The following is a 25776-nucleotide window of genomic DNA, read 5'->3' on the forward strand; positions in this document are numbered from 1 at the left end:
GAATATTGATGGTGCAAAGGAGGAGGAGGATGGTGCGTGGTGCCGCTTTGAATATGAATTTCTGCTATATTTATGGTCTGGTGGGGCATGGACAGAAGGCATGTAGTACCAAGCTAGCTAAGGGGGAGAAGGCGCAGTTTGGAGGCTGGCTCCGGGCAGACATGGGGCGTAGGAAGCTGTATGGGGAAGAGGAGGGCCCATGGAGGGGTAGAGGAAGGGGAGCACGAGGTGCTAGATCTTTTGGGGTAGCCCGATCATTTGAGAAATTGGGGAGTGGCAGTGATAGTCTATCATGGAGGAGGGATGATTCCAGGAGCACGGAGGGGAGAAGGGGGGTGCAGAGAAAGGATAGGAGGTGACCAGCCCGCCTAAACTACCTGCTACGGGTCCGAAGGATCTCGGGCGACCTAAGAAGCTTATTCTGGAGGGGCAGGCCGTGGAAGAGGAAGTGATCAAGACACGCTATGGCGGGGGGAGGGGTGATCCTCGACAAGTGGCGCAGACCCATAATGCCCAGGAGGATGGAGCGGAGGGGTTTAAAGACGCATAGTTGCATACAGGGAGGGAGGAACGTGTACAACAGATGCCTACAAGCTGGGTGGAGGAGAAGTCGCAAGGAGTCACGGGCATGCAGAAAAAGGACCCGGGGCAGCGAAGGTTCAAGAGAGTTGGGCGGGAGAACAGGGAGGACGTCCCATGCAACCAGGCTGCTGAACAGGTGATAGGTTCCAAGCGGGCTAAGGATGGAGAGGGAGAGCAGGAGAAGTCGAAGAAGGGGAGGTTGGAGGTCAGGGTGGAAGAGACACGGGAGAAGGTGGAGATAGCTGAACCAGTTTCGAACTCAATCATATCGGCCGGGCTGCTGGAGCAGCCCCGCCGGACACAATGAAAATTGTTGGTTGGAACTGTCGGGGGCTCGGGAATGGCCCGGCAGTTCAAGGTCTCCTCGACGTGGGGAGAATGGAGGATCCCGACATCGTCTTCTTGTCTGAAACTAAGCTGACAGAGAAGGAGGTGGAGAGGTTTAAATGGAAATTAGGCTTGTGTAACATGGTGGCAAGGAGTTCGGAGGGGAGGAGCAGGGGGATTGCCCTCTTTTGGAAGAGGGGGGTGAATGTCAATCTTAGATCGTATGGCCGGCGACACATTGACGTGGATGTCACGGAGGAGGATGGCTCGGTGTGGAGACTCACTGGGATGTATGGGGAATCGGAGGCAGAGCGGAAAGTAGAAACGTGGCGTACTATCAGACTGCTTGGGCAACATCACGAAGCGGGGAAGCCATGGATGTGCTTTGGGGTCTTTAACGAAACCCTTCTTGATGATGAGAAGATTGGAGGAGGGCGTAGACCTCAGGCGTGCATGGACAGGTTTCGCGAAGCGCTGGTTCACGCTGGTTTGTGTGACATCGGGTACACTGGAGACCGCTTCACGTGGAGGAACCACAACAGGGAGCTCCATTCTTATATTTGTGAGAGGTTGGATCGAGCAACCGCAAATGTGGACTGGTGTGCGAAGTTCCCAGGGTTCTCTGTGGTACATGAACGACCGCGACATTCCGATCATAGGCCACTGATTATCAGCACGGTGGGGGATGTTGTCACATGAGGAGGAGGGGGAGACCGGGGGTTTAGATTTGAAGCATGGTGGCTGCAGGAGGAGGGATGTGCCGAGGTGATCCAGGACGCATGGGAGAAAGGACAGGCGGAAGGGTGTAATGTAGAACAAACTATGAGGAAGGTGGCGGCCAAAATGCGAAGATGGCATAAGGAGGAAATTGGAGAATTGACCGGAAGACTGAAGATAGCCCAGGTCGAACTCGAGAGGTGTATGTGTGCGCCGGTGTCTGAAGCTAAAATTAGGGAAGAAGGAAGATTAAGAGGTGTGGTTAATGATCTGGAGGAAAAGAAGAATACAAGAGCTAAACAAAGGTCCCACATAGCCTGGTTGAAGGATGGTAATAGGAATACTCGCTACTTTATGGCAGTGGCTTCAGCTAGAAGGAAAAAGAATCGAATCAAGGAGCTGGTGAGGGAGGATGGTACGGTGGTGAAGGAAGGGGATGCTCTAACTAACTATGTCTGCTCCTTTTTTCAGGGCCTATTTACTTCCCACATGTCCGGCCGTCTGGCGGACCTTCTTGATACGGTTCAGCCCGGGTTGATGCTGGCATGAATAACATCATGGCAGCTGAGTTTACACGAGAGGAAGTCAAGGCTGCGCTGGATCATATAGGGGATTTAAAAGCTCCCGGGCCTGATGGAATGCCATCGATTGTGTACAAGAAGAACTGGCATCTGATGGGCAACCAAGTGGTCGAGGAAGTGCTAGCAGTGCTAAATGGGGGTCCGATCCCGGCAGGGTGGAATGACACAGTAATTGTGCTTATACCCAAAGTGCAGAACCCAAACAGAATCAAGGATCTATGGCCCATCAGCCTTTGTAATGTGCTATATAAACTGGTTTCGAAAGTCATAGCTAATAGGATGAAACTGATTCTTCCCCATATTATTTCTGACAACCAAAGTGCCTTTATTCCGGGACGGTTGATTACACACAATGTGCTGATATCGTATGAGATCTCTGACTATATCCTGCACAAGACGAAAGGTAAGGAGGGGTTTGCGGCAGTCAAAGCGGATATGAGCAAAGCATATGATCGGGTGGAATGGAGCTATCTGGAGGCTTTGCTTCTACGACTGGGATTTCACACCAGGGTGGTCCAGCTGATCATGCGTTGCGTCACGACGGTGAGATACCAAATCAAGGTGAATGGAAGCTTGACTGGCCAATTTAGCCCATCCCAAGGTTTGCGTCAGGGGGATCCACTATCGCCATACTTGTTTGTGATTTGTGTGGAGGGGTTGTCCGCGCTGCTACATGACGCGGAAAGGAATGGCAGGTTGAGTGGAGTTAAAGTATGCAACAATGCACCGATGGTCTCTCACTTGTTTTTTGCGGATGACGCTGTTTTACTTATGAAGGCCAACCAAGCCAAAGCTGGGGTGCTGAAGGGGATACTTGATCTGTATGAGAGCTGTTCAGGGCAATGTATCAACACGGAGAAATCAACAATCATGTTTACTCCAAACACCATAGATGCAGTACGTGTGGATCTCAAGAGTACCCTGGCAATACAGAGTGAGAACTGGAATGAGAAATATCTCGGCTTGCCAGTACATGTGGGCCAATCGAAGCGGAAATCATTTGCTTATATCAAAGGGGCCGTCGCAGGGAAGGTCTACGGATGGAAGGAGAGGCTCATCGCAAAACCAGGGAAGGAAGTGCTGGTTAAAACTGTAGCTCAGGCCATTCCTACGTATGCCATGTCCTGCTTCTATCTAACCAAAACCTTATGTGAGGAGCTGAGCTCGCTGCTGGGGAGATATTGGTGGAGCCAACAGGACAAGGACGATACCATCCACTGGATTAGTTGGGAAAAGCTAACAAGACCTAAGAGTATGGGAGGCCTCGGGTTTCGGGACATGGACTGCTTCAACAAGGCTATTCTATCACGGCAAAAATGGCGATTAATCCAGTTTCCAGACTCGCTATGTGCCCACGTCCTCAAGGAAAGATACTTTCCTAACACCAGTGTGCTTCAAGCGTCGCCAAAGCCGGGCATCTCTTATTCATGGCGCAGCCTGCTGCATGGACTGGAGCTAATCAAAGAGGGGTATATCTGGCGGATCGGAGATGGGAAGAGAGTTAACATATGGAAGGATCCCTGGATTCCACGGCCCTGGTCCAGACGGGTGATTACACCACGGCGGGGCAACTTGCTCGAACGGGTCTGCGAGCTTATTGACCCTACTTCAGGGGAGTGGGATGAACGGCTGTTGCGGGAAACGTTCTGGAGGGATGATGTTCGTCATATTCTCCGAATACCATTGAGGGAAGGAGTCCCAGATTTTGTTGTCTGGCAGTATGACACCAAAGGCAAACACTCAGTGAGGAGCGCATATAAACTGCAGGTTAAGCTGGGCAAGCCTATGCTGCTGGGGGATGTGGGAGGAAGCTCAACTACAATGAACCTTGACCAACGCACGGACGATTCCTGGACACGATTATGGAAACTACCAGGCCCTCGGAATATTCAGATGTTCACTTGGCGGTTGAAACATGAATCCATGGCGCTTCGATCTAACCTGAAAAGGAGGGGCATCCCGGTGGAGGACGCAACATGTCTATTCTGCGGCAAGGCAGAGGAGGATGGAGGCCATTTGTTCATCAAATGTAAACATGTAAAGGAAGGATGGCAGGCGTTGGAGATGGAGCATGAACGAGGGCAGTTGCAGGAAATCACATCGGTGCATCAAGCCCTAGACTTTCTATGGGGACTCAGTGAGCTCAAGAGCATGCATATCCTCACATTCTGGTTGCTATGGTGGTCCAATCGGAACAAATTGAGGGAAGGAGAGTTGCCGGACAAAGCGGAGGAAGTAGCGCGGCGAACTCGTGCAAATGTCATGGAGTACATGCAGGTTTTCAAGACTCCAGACAAGGATAAGTGTCCTACTAAATGGAAACCACCCCCGGAGGGTACGATTAAGATCAACGTGGATAGATTCTTTACTCCAGGTCAAACAAACTCGAGCTGGGGGGTCGTCGCTAGAGATTGCAATGGCGACGTTCTACTGGCTCGGGCAGGACGACAGGCACAGGCTGGGGATGCGTTCGCTGCGGAGATGTATGCTCTCTCTCATGCAATAACGATGGCAGCGGAACTGGGAATGATCCGGGTGATTTTTGAAACGGATAGTTCGCTTTTGATGGAGGCTATGGATCTAACACGGGCCGATGCTTCAGCGTATGCTGCTATCATAGAGGACATGAAATACCAACTGAAGGTCTGGTTCTCCCATCAGAAGATTTCCCTCTGCCGACGAGACGCCAATAGTGTTGCCCATCAATTAGCCTGTACGGGTCGTACATTCGTACCTAACCACTTTGAGGAGTGGGGAAACATTGTTCCTGTCCAAGTGGCAGTTTGTGTAGAGGGGATTTGCCCTCACACCGTTCAAGTTAATGAAATTGTGGTTGCCTTAAAAAAAAGCCTCTATAGCAAATACATTTTGAGCCTATACAAGACCACCAACACTGATCGGGACAAAAGTTAATGCTTGCACGCCCCTCCGTGGCAATCCTCGGGGACGGTGATGGGTGGATCTGGTGGCACGGATAACAAGCAGAGGCAACGAAGAAGAAGAGTGGTGGAGGAGTGTGTGTGCTCCCTGCGCAAGCGCGGCGGGAAGGAGTCGCGGCGTAGAGGGCCCACTGCATAGGAGCTGCACATCGAGCTGGAGCTGGAGCGTGGGGAAGGGATGTGTGATGGGTCGCCTCGACGTCGCTTCCTTCTACTAGGTTTCAGTGCTTCCGCTTGCGAGAAGAAAGGGCAGGACCACCACATAGGGAGACCGGGGCACGACGGCGTCAATAAATGAAGGAAGGTAGCGGCGGCAACAATAGAGATTACCATGGACCTCGACATCCTTGACTACCCCCTCTTTTTCACCCCATGCGCCCTCTCATTTTCCAAGTGCCCACTATATGTGTGATCTGTACTGATGTACTATTGAAATCCTAAGAGCTACTCATGGGTATAGTCATTTTTTGTGCCATGGAGACGGATATCGTTAGTGCATCTGGGTTTTGGCGAGGGGGCGGGTGGGGCGTAGATCAGAATCGATCGGGTAGGGCGAGAGAGCTGTGCGGATCCGATTGGAGGGGTGCGGGCCGTAAATTTGCCGGTTGGATCGGGCCGGTACCCTACCCAAGTCGAAGTCGATCCGTCGACTCTCGTGCGAGAGGCTTGGTTAACATGTTTCCCTTTTTCTTTTCCTTAATATATTTGATTTTTGAAGGAAAATTAATCTATTTGATTTGATGTGTATCTATGTATGCACCTTTGCATAAAAGGTGAAAGCGATAAGGATAATTTCCGTTCTTATAGAGTATATGGTACGAAAGTGTAAAAGCGTAACATCAATTCTAAGGATTACTCGTCGAACGATTAATCTACCGTTGATTAAGTAACGTGGATCTTGACGCATGGATGGCCGTCACGTCACTTTCTGTGATTGTTCGCTTAGGCTGCCGAAGCAAGCGAGTGAACCCTTTTTCCTCACCCATCACCCTCATGGACTCACCTCACCGACTCTGTGATTTTCTCCACCTCCCACCTTTTTCCGCATGTGTCCTCCATCCTCTCCCTCCACTATGACCTTCCCTAGCGATCGTCAGAAACGGTGATGAGGGCGGAAGCACACTGATGTGGTGATTTATCGACGCATTCTGGAACTGGTGGTATAAGGCGGTGACAAAGAGGAGCACAACGGAGGAGCCACGGCGCTAGGTTGAAAAAAGACATACAACCTTGGCAAGAACGATGCTCAGCAGAATATATGACCCACGCTCCTTTAGGCTCTTTAAATTTCGTGGGTGGCATAGCGACCGAGATCAATGCAGTTAATTATGTCTATCCTAGAAGTTGGTTATCAACTTTTCATTTTATTCTAGGATTCTTCTTTTTTGTGGGCCATTTATGGCATGCAGGAAGAGCCCGAGCTGCTGCATCAGGTTTTGAGAAGGGAATCGATCGTGATTTGGAAACATGTTCTTTACATGAACCCTCTTAACTACGATATTCTTATTTATACATGCCCTGCTTTTTTCTGTTTTGGCTCGGTTATTCTATCTAGGCGAGCCATTCATTGCTTTTAAGGAAAGAAAGATAAGGGACATAATTAAGAAAATCCTTTTAGCAATCTATGGACATTAACAAAAGAATTTAATGTTAATTTGTTAATTAATACCAGAATCGACCACTGCATGTCGTGCTAGTTAGTCTCAAGCCATTAAAAACATACGCGTCCCACGTCTTTTATTGGTTGATTCCTTTATTAATGTTTAAAAAAACAAGAAACTAGATGAAAATTAATGCACCACACCTAAGTGTTTTGAGATTATTTAATTTTCATAAGATGACTTATAAAGGGAGTAGGACATTTTATTTATACAAATAGGGGCATCTATCCAAGTAACCACACTGGCTGGTTGGTGGGCTCGCTGTGCGCCTATCATTGGAAACTTTTCTACCGATAGCTTTCGAGTGCCTTTTAATCGTAGTTCACATATTCCAACACCAAGATTTTTTTTTCTAAACTCTGTATAGGTATCTGCTAATAAAGAGCAAATATAGAGTATTGAACATGCCGCTATTTTCATTGGTTAGTTTTTTTTTTTGCATGGTATTTATATTGATTAGTTTTTCCTGAAAAACAGAACTCCTACTAGCATTTGTCTGAGTAGATACTACCATTATTACTTTTTTTAGCAGGATGGATCTTATGTCCATGGAGAGAATACAGGGAGTGCAGGCATGGTACTAAGGGACGACACGGAAGACATCATCTTCTCTTGGTGTCGCTTTTCTTCGATCCCGTCGCTCCCTGATAGAGGCGGAAATGCCAGCGTGTCTCGAGGGCACGTCCCTGACGCTGCAACGAACGGAGAAGCCCCTTATCATTGAGCTGGATTGCAAGGCTGGAGTGGATGCCCTAATGGATATAGCAGTGTCATTAGATCCTCGATGGTGAGTTGGGTGGAGGAGACGAAGAGGGCCCTGCATGTCATCCGAAGGCATATTTTTGCCCACGTCCGGAGATTATCCATATATAGGGTACGAACCACTGCACCCAGCGTACCCTGGTGTGTGGCTAGGCTCCGGGCCTGATGAGGATTTTCCTCTCAAAATCTCCCTTAACCAAAGGGGGCCTTAGCGAGGACCCGAGATATTCGCTCGACGTTGGAGTCGAACTATCGTTTGCCTGGTGAACAACTGTGACCCCAGCCATTAGGCTACAGCCCCGTCCTCCATCAAAAAATCAGTATTTATTTAATTATACTATATAAACTGCGAAAACACGATATATTCCAAGACCACCGTGAGAGTCGGTTTCTGCGGGCACAGGCCAGGTCGCACTATCGGCCCGCTGCCTTCTTCGGGCGAGAACTGAGAACTGGGCCACGCTCTTTCGGCCCGACACGCGTGGCAAACGCACAGGGACGCGAAAAACTGGGCCAGCCCATATCCCTCTGCAGGCAGTTCCGGTTTTGCTTCTTTTCTTGTACTTCTACTATTTTCTGTTTTTTTTTTGGTTTCGGTTTTTTTTCTATGGTTATTTTTTTGAAGTAAGTTCATGTTTGAAAATTGTTGTTGAAATTCAGAAAATGTTCTTGCTTTTATAAAAATGTTCTAAATTGTAAATAATTTCCGGTTTTCGGAAACATTTATGACTTCAAGAAATATTTGCGATTTGAAAAACAATGTTTCGGTATTCACTATTTCCTTCACTTTTGTTCCTTTTTTCCTTTTCGTACTGTTTGTTTCACATTTTCTAATACTTTTTTTTGAATTTTAAAAAATATTCTCGTGTTCAAATTTTGTTCAAAATCTATATTTAAATGTTTTTGATACAGAAAATCTTCTTGATTCCAAAACGTGTTCATATTTTCAAAAGTGATGGTGTTTCAAAAGTTGTTCTCGTATTAAAACAACTGCATGATTTTTCAAAAAAATGTTCCTTTTTTCATAAATTGGTCAGAGTTATAAAAAAATGTTCTTGTTTTCATATTTTTATAAAAAATGTTCCTGTTTTATGTAAAATGTTTTCTTTTTTCAAATTTGTTCACAAACTGAAAACTTGTTCAAATTTTCTTCTTAAGATTCGAATTTGTTCTCGGTTTTAAAATTTGTTCTTAATATTCAAAAAATGTTCGTGCTTTAAAACATTGTTTTCGCTTTCAAATTAGTTCAGGATTTTTCAAAATCTGTTCTCAAAATTAAAAAAATGTTTGTGCTTTCAAAATTTATTCGTGCTTCCAAATTTGTTTGGGGTTTTTTTAAATTGTTTTCGATTTCAAAATTTTGTTCTCAAGATTCAGAAAATGTTTGTGCTTTAAAAATTTGTTCGCGCTTCCAAATTTGTTCAGGGTTTTTAAAATTGTTCTTCGTATGAAGGGAGAGAGTAGTAGCTAGTAACAAAATCGTTCTAAAGTATGTTTATATATATCTGTATTTAGTCCCTTAATGAAACCTTTAGAAAAATTTATATTTATGAACGGATGGAGTACTAGCTAGTAACAAATTCATTACATTAGCGAGATGGTTGGGTCCAGCTTGCTAGCCTCCTCTCTCTCACTAGCAGTGAGAGATTAGCATGCGTGTACGCCGGGAGGTGAGGTGTAGCGTTCTCCATTTTGGGGTAGAGCAGTGCAAGCACTCATCTAATCATCCATGCATGAAACTACTGCACTTTCCTGATGTGTGTTTTGATGTGCGTCTATATTATGCATATGCGTCAAGTCACATTCACGTAATAAAGTAATTTCACGGGAAAACAATAGCACAAAACCGTTAGTTGCAACATTTCAGCAGCATTGGAGAAACTGAGGAGTCTGCAATTATTGCATGGTAACTCCATGGTTAAGAAGATAAGAAAAGGCTTGAGGAAACAGACAACTTAACGCCACATTTTTCAATCTAATCATTGCGTATCTTGAATCAAAACTAAGAAAGAACAAAAGGAACCACAAACGCACCACAGCAGCTCGCAGTTTTAGCACAGATTTCAGATTCTGAAACATATCATATACTAAAACAGTGGAAACATGGTTCTCATCGCCCACCATAGGCATCATGCATCGATCTAGCATTACTGATATACTGATATACATACCATACACTGCATCATGTACACTAATTGACCATAATTAGTAACACACTGATAACTTATTAGCTGGAAGTAGATAGAGTACTGGAATACATAGTGTGTATATATATATATATATATATATATATATATATATATATATATATATATATATATAGGCAGTACGTAGTGGACAAGCTCGCTAGGCATGGATGGATCGATAAGTACGAATCAAAGTGCTACGGTTGCAGCGACGAGCAAGAATAAGCATGGCGACGATCGAAGAACGGATCAAGGGGGCTAAGACGAGCCGCGAGCACGAGTGCGCCGTGTTGAAATTAGTGGTGGGCTTTAGGCCCATAAGAAAATTGCAGAAATCTCTAACGGCTCACGTAGGTGGTGGCATGACATGGTGGTGGTGGGAAGTTTAATTCCACCCCGCTAGTGGAGAAGAAGTTGGACCCCTTTATAAGGGTCTCTCTTCTACATGCTATTGGAAAGTGAAAAGAGAAGAGACCCTCGCACACTCCTCTGTGAGAGACGCTCGAATCTAAATTCGGGACCACTGATGCTGGGAGTGAGATGTATGTTATTACAAAATGGTTGACAACCTTCTGTATTGGAATATGCCCTTGGAGTGGCTGATGTTATCTTGAACATCAAGCTCTTGAGAGATGATGAGGGTGGGATTACACTTCTGCAATCCCACTATATTGAGAAGATTTTGAGTCGCTTTGGATATTCAGACTGCAAAATTTCTCAAACACCATATGATCCTAGGGTGCTGATTCAAAAGTTCAAAGGCACAACTATAGATCAATTGAGATTCTCTCAGATTATCGGTTCGCTTATGTATCTAGCTAGCACAACGAGGCCTGACATCGCGTTTGCTGTGAGCAAACTTAGCCGGTTTGCTGCAAACCCAGGCGATGTTCATTGCCGTGCTGTTGAAAGAATTATGCGCTACCTGAAGGGTAGTGTCAACCACATACTTCACTATATGGGATACCCATCGGTACTTGAAGGGTATAGTGATGTGAATTGGATCTCTGATGCTGATGACATGAAGGACACTACTGGGTATATATTTACTCTTGAAGGTGGTGTTGTTTCCTGGATCTGGAAGTCTTGCAAGCAAACAATCTTAACGAGATCGACAATGGAAGCAGAATTAACAACATTAGACACTTCTGGTGTCAAAGCAGAATTTCTTCGAGATATTTTGATGGACTTACCTTTGGTTGAGAAGCCGGTTCCGGCCATCCTTATGAATTGCGATAATCAGACAGTTATTGTCAAAGTGAAGAGTTCAAAGGACAATATGAAGTCCAACAAACATACAAGAATGAGATTGAAGTCTGTCAAAGGTGGCTACCTCAAAGCCCGACCGTTGTGGGACAAAGCTGAGAATGACCTGATTGCTAAATGGGTCGAACCACAGACATTGAACTGGCCAGACCGTTCAAGGACTTGGTTCTTCGGGGTTGGGGAAACTTTGGACCCTGAAACAGGGAGGTGTCGTTGGACGGACGAGCAACTTGCAATACCCAACATGAAGCTTCAGAAGTATATCACCGTAACGCAGGAAGGGACGTTCATTCCCGACAGAGAAAAGGACGAGCTGACTGAGGCCCCAGGGAATGCTGAGCACCCTGGACGAATACGAGGCACACCAGGCTCCCTTCCGTGGAAGGTTGGGTTTCCCGACGCAGGCGGTTACAGAAGCTAGGAGAGAAAGAGAAAGCGGTGCTGAGCGAAATGCAGAAGATCAATGCAATACTACAAAAGCTTGAGGAACTTGAGAGCCGGCGAGCCACCGGCCAACATCTCAGCGGCACGAAGCTACCCCAAAAGGTACCCCGCCATCTCAGCGGAGAAGCAGTGTGGCTTCCACGGAGCACCTTCAGCCTAACTTCACGGCTCCTAGCTACCCCGTGGATACTATCACGGAGGCTCAACATTGCGAGCTTATGACGAAATGCGGGAACCTCACTTTCAAGGCGGTTGTCGGCTCTGTTGCACCTTCTCAACCCAACGGAACTTTTCACTGCCTTCCGATTCCACATGACTATGCTGTTGTGATGGTGGATCAAGTAATGGAGGGATTTGAGGAGCTCGAGGTTGACCACCCTACAGGTGAAGGGGAGAATCAGCTGGTTCATGCTCTGAGGAGTACATGTCTATGGCAGAAGGAGTACATCAAGCTTTCAAACTGGACGCCTCCGCCTCCTCCTCCTCCTCCGGTGAGTCAGGGCACTCCGCCTCCTCCTCCTCCTCAAGCGAGTCAAGGCACTCCGCCTCCTCCTCCTCCAGCGAGTGATCAGGGCACTCCGCATCCTTCTCCGGCTCCTCCGACGCATGAGGGCACTCCGCCTCCTCTTTTGTCTATTCTGGCGCGTCAGAGCAGTCCGCCTCCTCCTTCGCCTCGTCGACAATGGCGAAAGACAAACACCGCCGCTCCGGCTCCTCCGGCGCGTCAGAGTAGTCCGCCTCCTCCCCCGCCTCGTCAGCAACGACGAAAGAGAGACGCCGCCGCTTCGGCGGCTAGCAGTACAAGCAGAGGCGAGAGATACGGTCCATCTCTCAAGCCTCTGGAAAAGTTACCATATGAGAGGACCGCGCAAGAAAACGAGGACATATGTCATACCCAATTGAGGGAACATTTTGCAAAGAAAACTCCACTTCCGAAGGAGAAGCTAGATCCGGTGAAAGTGACGCGCACTATCAATGCCCTGAAGCGACCACCACCGCCTCCGCTGGATTCCAACTATGACCGCATTCTTAAAAAGACATATGCAGCAGCGCGGCGGTCAGGAAGTACTTCCAATGAAGCAAGGTTAGAAGAACGAAGAAGTGAGAAAACAATTCCCAGCTCGACGAACATGACAAGCAATCGTGCCCCCTGCTCAAGGTGTCGAGCGATATCGTCGTTAATCCTCCGGGGATGGTGCCCGTTACAAATCCTGGTGATTACTTGGGGGATGATGTAATTTTTGAAACGGTTGAGGTAACAAAAGAGCAATATAAATACGTGCACGGGAAGTCTCTCGTCAAACCTGATCATCCTAGTCTAACAACGATGATGCACAAATTGCATGAGTGGTACATGAAAACCTGCAGGGAGTTTGGAAAAGACACTATGTATGTGGCAGTGAAACCAGAGCACAAATTCATTGGACTTCCCGTGATGCCTATTGAATTTGTGGAGTTATTTCAGTTATACAATCAACTGGCCCTCGACAAACAACTCATGACTTCCTACTGTCTATAATTATTACTTCTATAGTTAAGTCTCTAGGTCAGCTCATTCATTGCATGTATATATAATTATCCTCGCTATATTATGCAGATTGAAGATCGTTGAATGCAAAAAAGCAGGAATCTTCGATGTTGGGTTCAGTTATACAATCAACTGGCCCTCGACAAACAACTCATGACTTCCTACTGTCTGTAATTATTACTTCTATAGTTAAGTCTCTAGGTCAGCTCATTCATTGCATGTATATATAATTATCCTCACTATATTATGCAGATTGAAGATCGTTGAATGCAAAAAAGCAGGAATCTTCGATGTTGGGTTCATTAGCCCGGATGCCCTAAATGGATGACGGTACGAAACTGAATCAAAGAGACCGAGGATAACTTGCTAAAGTAGTTACTTATACATCAAAACAAAAAGGAAATACTGTTTCCTTACAACTTCAAGTAAGTGTTGTTGTCTCCTCTGTATACTCGGTTTCGCTTACTCGAGGTTAAGTAATGTAATTGATGAGTTATATATGTGTGCGTAGTTTTCACTTTATTCTGCTATCCATTAAGCTTGACGAGGCATTAATAACTCTCTTAGACTCGAGATGTAAAGATTCCGAAGGTTATGCGGACATGACTGCAATGTTCAAGAAGTAAGTTCAGTCAATACCGGTACCATATCGGCATATGCAACTTTCGTTAATTTCCTGATATCAAGTAATGATTTTCTTTGTCTGGCAGGATTTGGAAGAAGTTCATCAAAAAGGTTCCTTGTCTAAACAAAGAGTTATGATTTACGCACCCCAAAGTAAGTAGTACTAGCTAGTTCCGCGCATCTCTAATTGATTCAAATTTTCATCAATATATCATTACCATGTTTGCTTATCAGTTTGATTGAATTCTATTCTCGTAAAGTGCATGTATCAGGAAGAAGAGATTGTTTTATGTGCATACTACGTATGCAAGTTCATTCGTCACTCGACCTCTGAGCGGGGCTTCTCTGACAAACAATTTCAAGTACGTAAATAATATTCATAATTTTATTTTATATATTACCATTAATTGTGTTGATTTTTATTCATATATATGCATGTATTGACCCCTTCTTTAAATTAGATCTGGCAGATGCGGGATGAACTCCTACCATATGATCGCAAACGAGCAATTCAAGAGGAATTGACGAATTCTTTGTTAACCACGTCATACCTAAAAACGGAGAATACCATGTGGGTTTGTGATTGGATCTTAGGTAGATGAAGTTAAGGATTTTAAAAGATGTTATATTGTATATATGCAGTAGCGTCGGATAGATATACGAAAACTTGTTGTTCGACCAAGCACGGAGATAGAGATGTCACTTCTTTCTATATATTTTCAGCACGACGATCTTGTGTAATTAATGATTTCCTTCATTTTCTTATTAGCTAGAGTCGAGTTCTCTCTATATGTATAGTAGCTAGCGTCGATCAAGCACGAAAAAAGATAGAACATTTTTTTTATTAGCTAGCTAATACAATATGACTGTAGTAGTTCGCACAGTAGTATGGTTAGCTGTCAGAATGGATTTTACTGCAAATCTGGTTGCGGCTAGGAAGCCCCGTGAATTAATGAAGAATTTATTTTCCCTTGCAGAAACAAAAAGAAAACTCATTATAGCTAATTACTTTTGCTCGAACTACCAAGTGAATCCATACATAGAATGCTGCTGGTATAATATGCCAAACTGGAATAATACAATCCGATTTTACAAATTAGATAAAGCTGCACATAAAGGAAAGGAGGATATATACCTCATTAGACTTAGTTTCTAAGGAAGGCAAGATCAATGTTTTGGATCCCGAATGGACAAATTTTCTCGTGGGTGGGCGAAATTCCCGGTAATCACGGTTACCGAGAAATACCAAGAAAAAGTCGGATGAAATTTGTATTTAAAATTTGAATTTGAATTCTTTTAAATTGAATATAAAAGAAACTGAAACTAGAATTATTTACTCGGGATTCCTGTTTACTATACCTTGAGAGTTTAAATTTGAAATATTCAAAAAATTCGAATTTACTTGCTCGGGATAGATATTTCTCATGGGGCGGCGAGAAACGTGGTTATCGCCCGGTACCCGAATTTCTCGGGCGGTACCCAAAACAATGGGCAAGATACCTTAGTAGAGCTAATTATTCAAGAGTTTATTCAGCTTCTCCACATACTGTATTTATAGCAGACTCTACTCCGTGATCAGCTAGACTAAGACCCTGTCTGGAACTACAATAGATTATGATAATCTGAATTATGAAGATAGATTATATAATCTGGTTTATAAAAATAATCTAGATGGACATGTTTGGAGGCCAGATTTTATAAACTGTAATGCAGGTTTTACATTACGTAATGACTTGTCTGTCCTTTGTTTTTTTTAAAGAGGAGGATGGCGGTGGCAGAATGTAACCATTTCCAACTTTACAAGGGTAATGGGTCATTAGCAATCCGTAATCTGATTTTAGCTGGGGTAGAGTAAATTATGAGTTTTTAATAATCTGTCCATCTAGTTTTTATAATCTACACCATAATCTGTTATGTTTGAAGACATAATAGATTACAAAAGCTGGATTATATAATCTGAATGGTTTCAAACAGGGTCTAAAAATAATGATGCACATAAGCACTCATACCTAATACCAAATCCATTCACCCAACTGGTGACGTTACATCCGTCCACCGCTCAGAGACGAGTGAAGTTTATTTTAAACCTTAAACTCATATAGCTCGTCGGAATCGAACCCCGACCTCCGAATCCTTGAAATCGATACCTTAACTTTTCTGATCCCGATCAATATCAACCCTAGACCTGTTTGGTGCACGGGAAAAAAGATCCATCCCGGCCTGCTCGGGCTCTATCCCAATCCCTTTCCATATCTCTCCTGAAATAATCCATGGTGGTCCGCTCCATACAGGAGACGATGTGGCCGACACCAGCATTGGTGATGAGACGTAGGAGGAATAACCGAAGCTCCCAGGTGAAGGCCCGCAATGGCGCGCATGGCCTGGAGGTGGCGAGTGCACACCGTATCAACTTTGTGGAATAACGTATACGCATCATTGGGGATATCCGGATATGAGACAGCGGCGTAGCCCGAGCTGCTGGGTCGCCGCGAGGTAACGACCTGTGATGGCGCGCATGGCGTGGGGGTGGCCAACGACCTGCGTCATGCATGGCGATGGCCAGCTAGAGGTGTGCGACGCGGCACTCGCGTAAAATGGTTACATGGCCTGCTCGGCTTCGTGCTCCAGTTCCTCGACAATTGACAAATTTATCGTGCGGCGGGCCACGGTAATATGTTCAGGCACGTGCTAGAAGCACTTGGCTAGAAGTGCTCCTTGATTGTGATTTGTGAGCATTGAGCAACGAAAGCTATGATGCATAGCAACGGAAGCTAGTATGACACATATGCTTGCTTTTGGGCGAACACGTACAATCTCAAGATGCGGAGTACTCTTCGGCAAACACTAGCTTATATGATGCATAGCTGACTCAATCGATGTTGTGATGCTTTTGGTTAGGCAGCGTGCTTTCACGTACAAGCTGGCTTAGTGGCTTTGAAGCAGTAAGCCGGGGGTGGAGAGCAAGCTCACACGTACAGTACTGATCAATCCGTGCCATGGATTTTGCCACACACCGCACTGTCGGTTGCTGCAGGTGATCACAACGAGGCAAGCATCATTGCTCGGGCAGCTCGAAAAGACAGTAACAAAGAAGAAGATGGATATAACATGTAGGGTCGTTGAGTCAGTGAGAGAACCTAGAACCCGGTCGGGATTATCATTTTTCAGTGCCACAAACAGGGCTAGGATAGATGTAGGGTGGATATTGACCGGGGTCTTAGAGTTCAGGGTATCGATTTCAGGGATTCAAACGCGAGGGTTTGATTTCGACGAGCTCTACGACTTTAAGGTTTAAAATAGACTTCACCCCTCAGAGACCCCCGATCAAATCTGATCCTGCAGCCTACAACACCCCCGACTCAATCAATGTTAGGTTTGCAACGCCACCCTTTATTGCAAACTCTTCGAGCACAACAGCCAGTCTGTTGCAGAATGGTTAGGGTAAGGGATGCATCAATGGCTAGATCCACGGCGACCATAGAGCAGCGCCCCGACCCACAACGGTGATGAACGTTCTCTTCATCAATATCGCAGCTTGACGTGCAATTCTACTTACCGATTCAAACAAAAAGTGTCGTCGGTTCCATAAAAAAGGTTGTCGTGGTCACCAGTTCATTGTAATCCATCTAGCCGGTTCAGTTCGCAGCCTCGACGGCCGACCCTTCCAACACCCCCTGGTTGTCCCTTCCCAGCAAAAAATAAGGGCTGCAGCAGCCGCAATCGCTAGACAGTATTGACACATTATTTGGAACGTGGCTAGATGGAGTTGATAAGACTTCGGCTAGACACATTTGTATTGAAGTTTGTGCACTTTTTTGGGCTATATGGAACTGTAGGAATGATGTGGTTTTTGACAGACATACAAACATACATTTTTTGCAGGTACTACACAGAGCTGCATCATTGATCCATACATGGTCATTACTTACTCCTGCGGAAACCAGAGAGCCTTTGGTTACTGGGTCTACCCGATGGGAGACGGTAGCGCGGGATATCTTCAACCGGTTTGGATGGCAGTCCAGTAATAGGATAGATGAGTAGACATCTTGGCCTATTTTACCGGTTGTGGCACTTTTATATTTACCAATGTTTTTGATTTCTTTTGTCGGAGACGATGTTGAACCGCAATTTGTTTGCCTTATTATTAATAAAAGAGGCTGTATGCATCGTGCTGATGCAGAGACCGGAGGTAGTTCTCCTTTTTCTAAAAAAAAGCAGCCGCAATCGCAGCATTGAGAGCAGTGGGGAGCGCGGCCATGGCCACGAGCACACCGTGCTCTGGCGCGACCATGGTGACGAGCGCACCGTGACTGCACAGTTCCCCTTTGCAGCAGCTTGGCGGATGTCACACGGACCGGCAGAAACTAACTAAATCTTCTTGACCGGAACGAATCATTTACCATAGTATAAATCTTGTTATTATATCTTGTTATTATACCTAGTATCGGTGCTTACGTGGATAGCATACATATAGACAAAAATATGGATAAACAGTTAAACACAGAAATCAACCGCACTGAGTATGAGGAAATGAGTCAATTTTTAAATCAACTTACTCATGCCAAGACAGACCAAGGTAGGGACTCTTAATAGTAGGTTCTTTCATCATAGATAAGAACTGAACTACTCCTCAACAGTCAACACATCGACGTACTAACAATGATAGTTTTGCCGATAACAAACCACTACCAGAACGGAACAAGAATGACGATAATACACCACTACTGGAAGGAAGGTTCGAGCAAAATAAAGCAGGCCATGCAGCTCAGCAACCACAAGGGCGGTACATCAAATGAAAGGTATCCCTGCTCTTAATCTTGTAGTCCGCCAGGGGGCGGTGTTCCTCCAGCTGCTTGCCAGCAAAGATGAGGCGCTGCTGTTTAGGAGGAACACCGATCTTCTCATAGATCTTCACCATGACACTGTTGACAGTGTCCGAGCTCCCAACCTCAAGGGGGATCCTCCTTTGCTGCGCCTCCACGAAGATTCGCATCACAACAGTTGGGCTACGAGGGAGGAGGATGAGGAGAAGAGTGGACCCTTTACAGATGTTGTGGTCAGCCAAGGTGCGCTTGCCGTCCTCCAGCTGTTTGTTGTCAAAGATGAGGCACTGCTGGACCTTGGGAAAGCCCTCAGTGCTTTCGATCTTCGCCTTCACCTTGTCAATGGTGTCTAGGTTGTCGACTTCGAGAGTGATGGTCCTGCCTTCTAGCGTTTCCATGACGAAGATTTGCATCTTTTCTTGGAGGTCAAGCGTGAAATCATGTTTGATGCCGTAATCCGCCAATGTACGGTTGTCTTCTAGCTGCACCCCGTCGAAGACAAGGCGGTACTGCTCCTGGATCTTTGCCTTGATGGTGTAAAGGGTGTCTGACAAGTGGACCCCCCTGAGGCAGATTTTCCTGCCAGCAGGATTCTTGACAAAGATGTGCACTTTGGATGGGCTACCAAACAAAAAATCACCAATTTTTAAACAATAATTAGGCTGTAGAACAATACACAAAAACATCAACAATTCCAGCAGGTAGTAGTACAAGCAAGTACCTAAATAAAAAACAATCCAGCAAGAAGAGAAATCTACTCTGTAAGTACCTTCTTTATACAGAACATTGTATCACACTACGCTTAGGATGCAAACATTTCAAGACTTGAGTTACCATAAAAAAACATACATGCATGGTTCACTCAATTCTGTACATTGAAGAGACTAGTTAGGTGCCCATGCGTTGCTCGAAAATAAAAAGGAACATATAAAAGTATTCATCAAGCCATACTTCTATTCGGTTAACACACTTGTCAAGTGAGAGAGTGAGACACATGTTCTTAATCATGTAACCCCAGCCACCAAGGTGTTCTCTTGCTCTACATAGGCATCTCCATCTTCAGAGAACACAGTCTCTCTCCTCACCTCACTATGCCCAAAACATACTCCACTACAGCCGCATCATCACCCTCCGGTCCCCCATCAGTCTTGCAGTTCCGTTATGCTAATGGCCCGCTCCACAATTTTATTACTCTGACGTCATGTGTGTGCCTAGCAGATCTCTACCATGTCCCAATCACCACCAGCAATGGATGGCGGTATCTTAGTACATGGAGATTCATATAGGACATGCGGCAACTTCAACACATGTCCTACTGTGTGGTAACAAAGGTGCACATGCGGCAGCGGGAAACAAGATTCTTCTCCAAAGTATGATGCCTAATCTTCAGGCAGCTTTGCTACCTATCATGTCAGGATAAACATCAAGTTTTTCCCACTTTCCTGCTTGTCAATCATAGCACACCCCTACACCTCTATTCCCTCTCTTCACAATTGTTTTCAAATATATGATGATGCATATCGTCAGATGTGCATGAGGCGAATTTACATGCGACTAACCAAATCAAAGGAGAAAAGCTATCTTGTTGATTATCCTCAATATATATAAAAAAGATACAAGTACATACAAAGACAGCTCACTAGTCCCACACATGAGGCGAATTTACATGTGAAGACACCAGCTAGCTCCTGTGTGCAGATTTGGAAGCTTTTCAATATTAACACGTTAATAATATCCTCTATTTGGTGAAGGGGTTGTTCATAAGTTCTTTTTCTAAGAAATCAACAGATCAAATAAATAAAGGGGTTGTTCATAAGTTCTTGTTCTAAGAAATCAACAGATAAAATAAATAAAAACAGGATAAGAACAAAAAAAGCACACATATAGAGACCATCTTTGGTTTTAATCCAGTCGACCAACTATTTCTTGTAGCTCTGAGAAATGTTTTTCATTGTGAACAGGAAAGATGAGACTACAGTTCAATATAACGAAGTAATCCTCTGGCTAAAAAACTTAGCAACTAATAGACATAAGCGTGTTCCCGTGGATATAACAAGCAAATCACAATAAATGATTAAAAGGTTTGATTACAACTTGCATTGATTGCAAGGTTCAAGATCAATAAACAATTTATAAGCACTGACTAACATGAAAATCAAATCTTTCATTTCCGGTTGGCATATCAATTACTGATTAAAACTTTATAGAACAGTTACAAGTGGTCTGTGATATTTTAGTTCCTTCTTCAAAGAAATATGTAGTGTTCATAATGAGACTATTAGCACCAGAGTACTTAAACACTCGAAACTCATATTTGACAAGCCAAAGAAGAGTCGATTTGAGCCAGCTGAGGGATCTAAGCTGACAAAGTATGTGTTCCAAAATCTGATAATAGAGTTTATCCAGTGAACAAATTTCGTTCCTAACAGGGTACTGCACTGATCCTAACAGCAACCGAGGGACTGACTTCACCTAGCAGCTATTAACTGCAGGAGACACCACCCGCCAAAAAAAAAACTGCAGGAGACACGCATACAAAATAGAAGAACTGTCTACAAAAGAACTCCGGTCACTTACTCATCCATGTCAGCACTGTCATCTTTTTTGTCCTCGCCCCTGTCACCAACTTCCTCCTTGGGATCTGCCAAGTCCATCAAACACGCAAGCCACTCAACGACCCCGCAGAGAACAAAGAATGTGATGCGTATGCATCATGCATTCATGCACACTGCAAGCAGGAGCCGGTAAAACTCACCACGCATGCTAACTTCCGTGACAGATGTAGAGACAGCAGGAGCAGCTTCCTCTACATTGTCTTCCAGCTTGGGAACAGCGGGCGACGTGTGCAGTCGCTTCTTCGGGGGCATTCTGGAAGGCGGTCTGTGAAGGATTTGATTTTCATGTTAGTAAAGGATTCTACGAAGGCATCTCTGTGACAGTAAGTAATTAATGTGCCAATTAATTGCTAATGGAAGATTTCATTCTCATGTTAGTAAAAGCATGATGCAGGTGCGGCAACTTGGGCTACAATTGGAAAGAGAAACGGCATAGCTTCATCACCGAAAAGTAAACATAAAGTTCTCAATTAACTTACTAACACTTTCTAGAATAGAACCAACAGCTAGCAGGCAAATGCCAAAGCACCCCACAAGACTCACCGTCAGGGAAGCTAGAGAGCACCCTTGAGAGTTGCTACGCTACAACGCATTGATTTTAACTGGAAAACAGAATGTGCAGGCTTGTAAACGATTCTAATCTTGATGCTTCCGTCCAGCTTTTATTTACATAAAAAGAAACGTCGACACTAGTTGCAACAGGTAAGGCCAAAGAAGCAACACAAGAGAGATGTAGCCACAAAGGTTGCCCAACGCATATAACGATTTTGGACTATCTTTGCTGTTTATTGCGTTACTGTTGTCTTATTCATGCATATAAACAAAACAAGATTTCAAAAAACAAAGTTGTGTAACTTATTATTAGATTCTGTGGTGTGAGGACATAGATACATACAACAACAACTGCTATGCATCACCGATCTTTACATGACGAATTTCTTCCGCGAGAAGCAGTACAGTCTACGCAGACTTGTGTGTGGAACAATGGAAAAAATGAAAATTTCACCCAATCCATATGCGACAAATAAACGGCGGATGCGGCAAACACTGTAAAGCAGGGGAGCGGCGGATGCATGCAGCATGCATCTCGGTAGCCTACACTACACTAGAGCAGCTAGCAGGGCTCTCAAGAACGCCGTCCCTCTCGTCATCGGACTCGGGGAAGGATGAGGATTCGAAATTTCACGACGCAGACCAATAAGAGGGAAGGGGAAGGGAGCGGATTAGGGCTTACCGAGAGGAGAAGAAGCAGAGCGGATTAGGGCTCGAGTCCGGTCTGCGTGCAGGCGGCGGAGGAAGGAGAGCGGTCGAAGCGAGCGAGAGAGAGAGATAGGGTTTTCTTTTTTCTTTTTCTAATGTATATAAGGGAAAAAAGAAAGGAGAGGAGAGTTTTTTCCGGTATGTGGGAGACTGACAACGGTGGGCGTAAGTTGGTTCCATGTTTAGTTCGTGGGTATGTGAGTTGCCAAAACCTATGTGAAAGTATCATACATGCACAATACGTGCGAACGCAAGGTGGTCGACCTCGACTTCATTAACATCCACATGGACCGTGGCGAGAAGGCCATGTCGAACCACTGGTCGACGATCCAGATGGCCTGGATTGTCGAGGAGGTCGCTGCTTGCCTGGAAAGTAGTGTCAATGTCGAGGGTCAGGTATGGACATGGTTCGTCGGCCGCTGTTCGTCGTGTCGTCGTGTACTTTGACGACATGTTTTGCCCGTGGTTGTGCATATGGTTCGGATGTTCGCCATGTATTTGCGCCGACAATGAGGACCAAGAGTTTAAGTTCCTTCACGTGTTCTTCAGGATCGAGTTGTGCGAGAAGTGGAGGAAAGTTCGGTTCGCTCTCGGTAAGGCCAAGGAGATCTACAATCCGAAAGCACCTGCCCCGGCTGCGGCAGAAGGGTGTCCAGATGGCACGAAAACAGCCAGGGCGACGAGGGGACACGGCGCCCGTTGCCAAATGCATCGCCGACGCCAAGAGCAGCGCTGCCAGGAGGAAATCCGACGTGTGATGGTCGGCGTTGATGATGAATCGGGACCTCAAGCTCGACCTTCTCAGGACCAACGTCGCCGCAAAGAAGAGGAACGACGACCTGGCGTTCTCAATGGAGACAGACACATCGACAATGGACGAGCAGGTGAAGGCATGGAACCTTGTGGAGCGCGGCCTCATCTTAAACCAGATGCTCACACCAGCGGCGACCACGACGGAAACACCGACGACGACCCCGACAGAAACCACGCCGCCGACGAGCCCAACTAACCCGGCCAGTCCCACGGCAGAGCAGCTGCACTGCTCCAAGCCGGCCGTTTGATTCGTTTCATGTCTACTATCCCTTCCTTTTGATCACCGAACTACTGGGTGTGTTGATTGCCGGACTATGGCATGCTGTTCGCCGACTTGTGGCATGCTGGTCGCCGAACTTGTGGCGTATTTTTGGCAGCAGGAAAGATAAATTTGAAAAAGTTGGCGTATGGGGGCCAAAACCTGGGGGCGCGGCTGGAAACTCGCTCGCCCCGAGGGGAAAAAGCGTAACACCAACAAGGCATTCGCCGGGGTGCGCTGGGGGCCAACGGCTGGAGATGCTCTTAGGGGCTGGGCTGACAGCTCCCCCTCCGCTAGTTACTCCGGAGGAAGCTGGAGGGTGGGGAAGCCCGGTTTCCTTTCGTCCGGTCTGCAGATAGTTTACGGTAGGTATTTCAGGTGACTGCACTTAGTCGGTGCATATGTCGCCATCACGAATAAAGTTTTCCAAGTCACCGTCTCGATGCCGTTCTTCAGCGACGTCGAGAGCCATGGATTTTTGTTTGAGCGAGTTCCTCAAACCGACGGTTTAGATCTTGCTCAGGTTCTTGTTTTTTTGCCTTCGCCCGCCGTTGTGTCGAGTGCGTCTCCAGCGTCGTCGTGGAACCGGAAGCTTGTGTCTTGGAGATTTGGTGGTCTTGTCTAAGGGATGGTCCAGAGATTTGGCGGTGGAAGATGGTTGCCCGTTCTAGATTTTTTCGACGGTGTTACCCGTCGAGATCATGAAGATCGCTATCCAAGATGTGTGAATTTCTTATTCATTTTACGACCCACATTGACATGCGTGTCGTCACTTGTGGCAGCACGAGTTCAAAGGGTCATAACGCAGCTTGGTGCTATGCTACTATCACTAGTAGAAAATAGGGCTTTGGTTCGGGCTTGGCCAACCCATTAGTCCCGGTTCTTCACGAACCGGGACCCATGGGGGTATTAGTCCCGCTTCATGAGCCCAGGGGGCCGGCCAGGGCCTTGTGGGCATTGGTCCCGGTTCGTGTGGACCCATTTGTCCCGGTTCTAGGCACGAACCGAGACCAATGGGCCGCGCTCCTGGCCCACATCCATTGGTACCGGTTCATGCCTTGAACCGGTTTAGAAGGGGGGGGGGCTTTAGCCCCGGTTTATGCCACGAACCGGGACAAATAATTTGCCTATATATACCCATCGCCGCGGCAGAGCAATCTATTTTTTCTGGCCGGCGAGGGGAGGGCATTTGGGTGCTCTAGCTTACCTCCTATGCACATGAGGTGTTCGATGAAATGCACGAGCCACACTAGTTAAGCTTTATCCTCTCGAAGCTCGACCTCGGAGCTCCATTTTTCCCGAGATTTGTCTAGATTTAGCGGTCCGTCACGCCCCGTCCCCGTTTTCACCACTGGGGCACGTCCATGTGTACATCCGCAATGTCGTGTGCAAGCTCCTCCGCAGACAGTGAGGTAAGTCGATTTGGATTTTTGGTTGACATTGGATTTGGGGATTTCTCATCTAGGGTTTCGCGGGATGGGCCGTAATATGTGCCTTTCTGGCTCGTAGGTGGATGGCTGCGGGATTGTGCAGTTCCAATCTGAATTTTTCATTCCCAATCCAAGTTTCTACGGCCTTCAGGAGCGTTCGAATCACCATTGCCCGGGGCATGGGCTAATTCCTGCTCGCCGTGTTTCTTGGGGTGGAGCAAGCACGGGAAGAAGGTTTTTGGGTTGTCCACTCGATGTAATTCCTCAAAACATCATTTGGTACTCTGTTTTCATCGATTTATTGCAAAGTTATGAATTTCACCTAATTATGTGAACTCTGATTTAACAGCTTCCTGATGAGTGTGATTGGGTTGTTTGGATTGACCCCCCTCCCACTGAGCTAGTGGGGCAAGCTTTTGAGGAGCTCCATGGTGGCCTTGAACGTAGTTGGATCAAAGCTAGTAGGATGGAGAAGAAGGTTATGGATCTGAACAATGAAAACAAGAAAATGCAATTGAAGTTGCAGAAAAGGAATGAGCTCATGGAAACAATGAGTTTTCTCTTTGTTCTTGGCATCATCATTGTGGCTACTTTAGTTTCTATTTGATCTAAGCAAACCAATTAAGTGGCAGTGTGTGTGTTATGTTTCTGCTAGTGTGTTGTGTCCTAGATGTAATTCTATCATTTGTACACTGTTGTGAACTTGAACAAATGTAATGTTGTGCCCTAGATGTAATGGATATCATGTGTTGTGTTAAAATTGTCACCACTGCCAACTTGGAACATTTTCAGAGTTCATTTCAAATGCTTTTCAATTTTATGGTCTTATAGCTCAAAAATAATCAGTAAATGCATGAAAAATAACAAATGATGTCACAAAAGGGTTGTAAATTGTTGATGTGACTTTGAATGGTGCATTTTGAACACATAAAAATTATGGAGTTCAAATAAGTTCAAAA

General features: G+C 45.6%; 2 protein-coding genes across 2 annotated transcripts in view; one reads left to right on the plus strand and one right to left on the minus strand.

Moving 5' to 3' along the window:
- Positions 1-18178: 18178 nt before the first annotated feature.
- LOC123445589 (polyubiquitin-like) lies at positions 18179-19133 on the minus strand. The gene has a single exon (XM_045122596.1). It carries the CDS (start codon positions 19124-19126, stop codon positions 18383-18385), a length of 744 nt encoding a protein of 247 aa, XP_044978531.1. The 5' UTR covers positions 19127-19133; the 3' UTR covers positions 18179-18382.
- A 4402-nt stretch (positions 19134-23535) lies between these two features.
- LOC123442220 (internal alternative NAD(P)H-ubiquinone oxidoreductase A1, mitochondrial-like) overlaps positions 23536-25776 on the plus strand; it is a 98296-nt gene continuing 96055 nt past the window's right edge. The window contains exon 1 of the mRNA XM_045118270.1: positions 23536-23752. Within this exon, the coding sequence (XP_044974205.1) occupies positions 23536-23752 (217 nt within the window). The remainder of the gene's footprint in view (positions 23753-25776) is intronic.

The sequence above is a fragment of the Hordeum vulgare genome, chromosome 3H (assembly GCF_904849725.1).
Source record: "Hordeum vulgare subsp. vulgare chromosome 3H, MorexV3_pseudomolecules_assembly, whole genome shotgun sequence".
NCBI classification, from domain to species: domain Eukaryota; kingdom Viridiplantae; phylum Streptophyta; class Magnoliopsida; order Poales; family Poaceae; genus Hordeum; species Hordeum vulgare.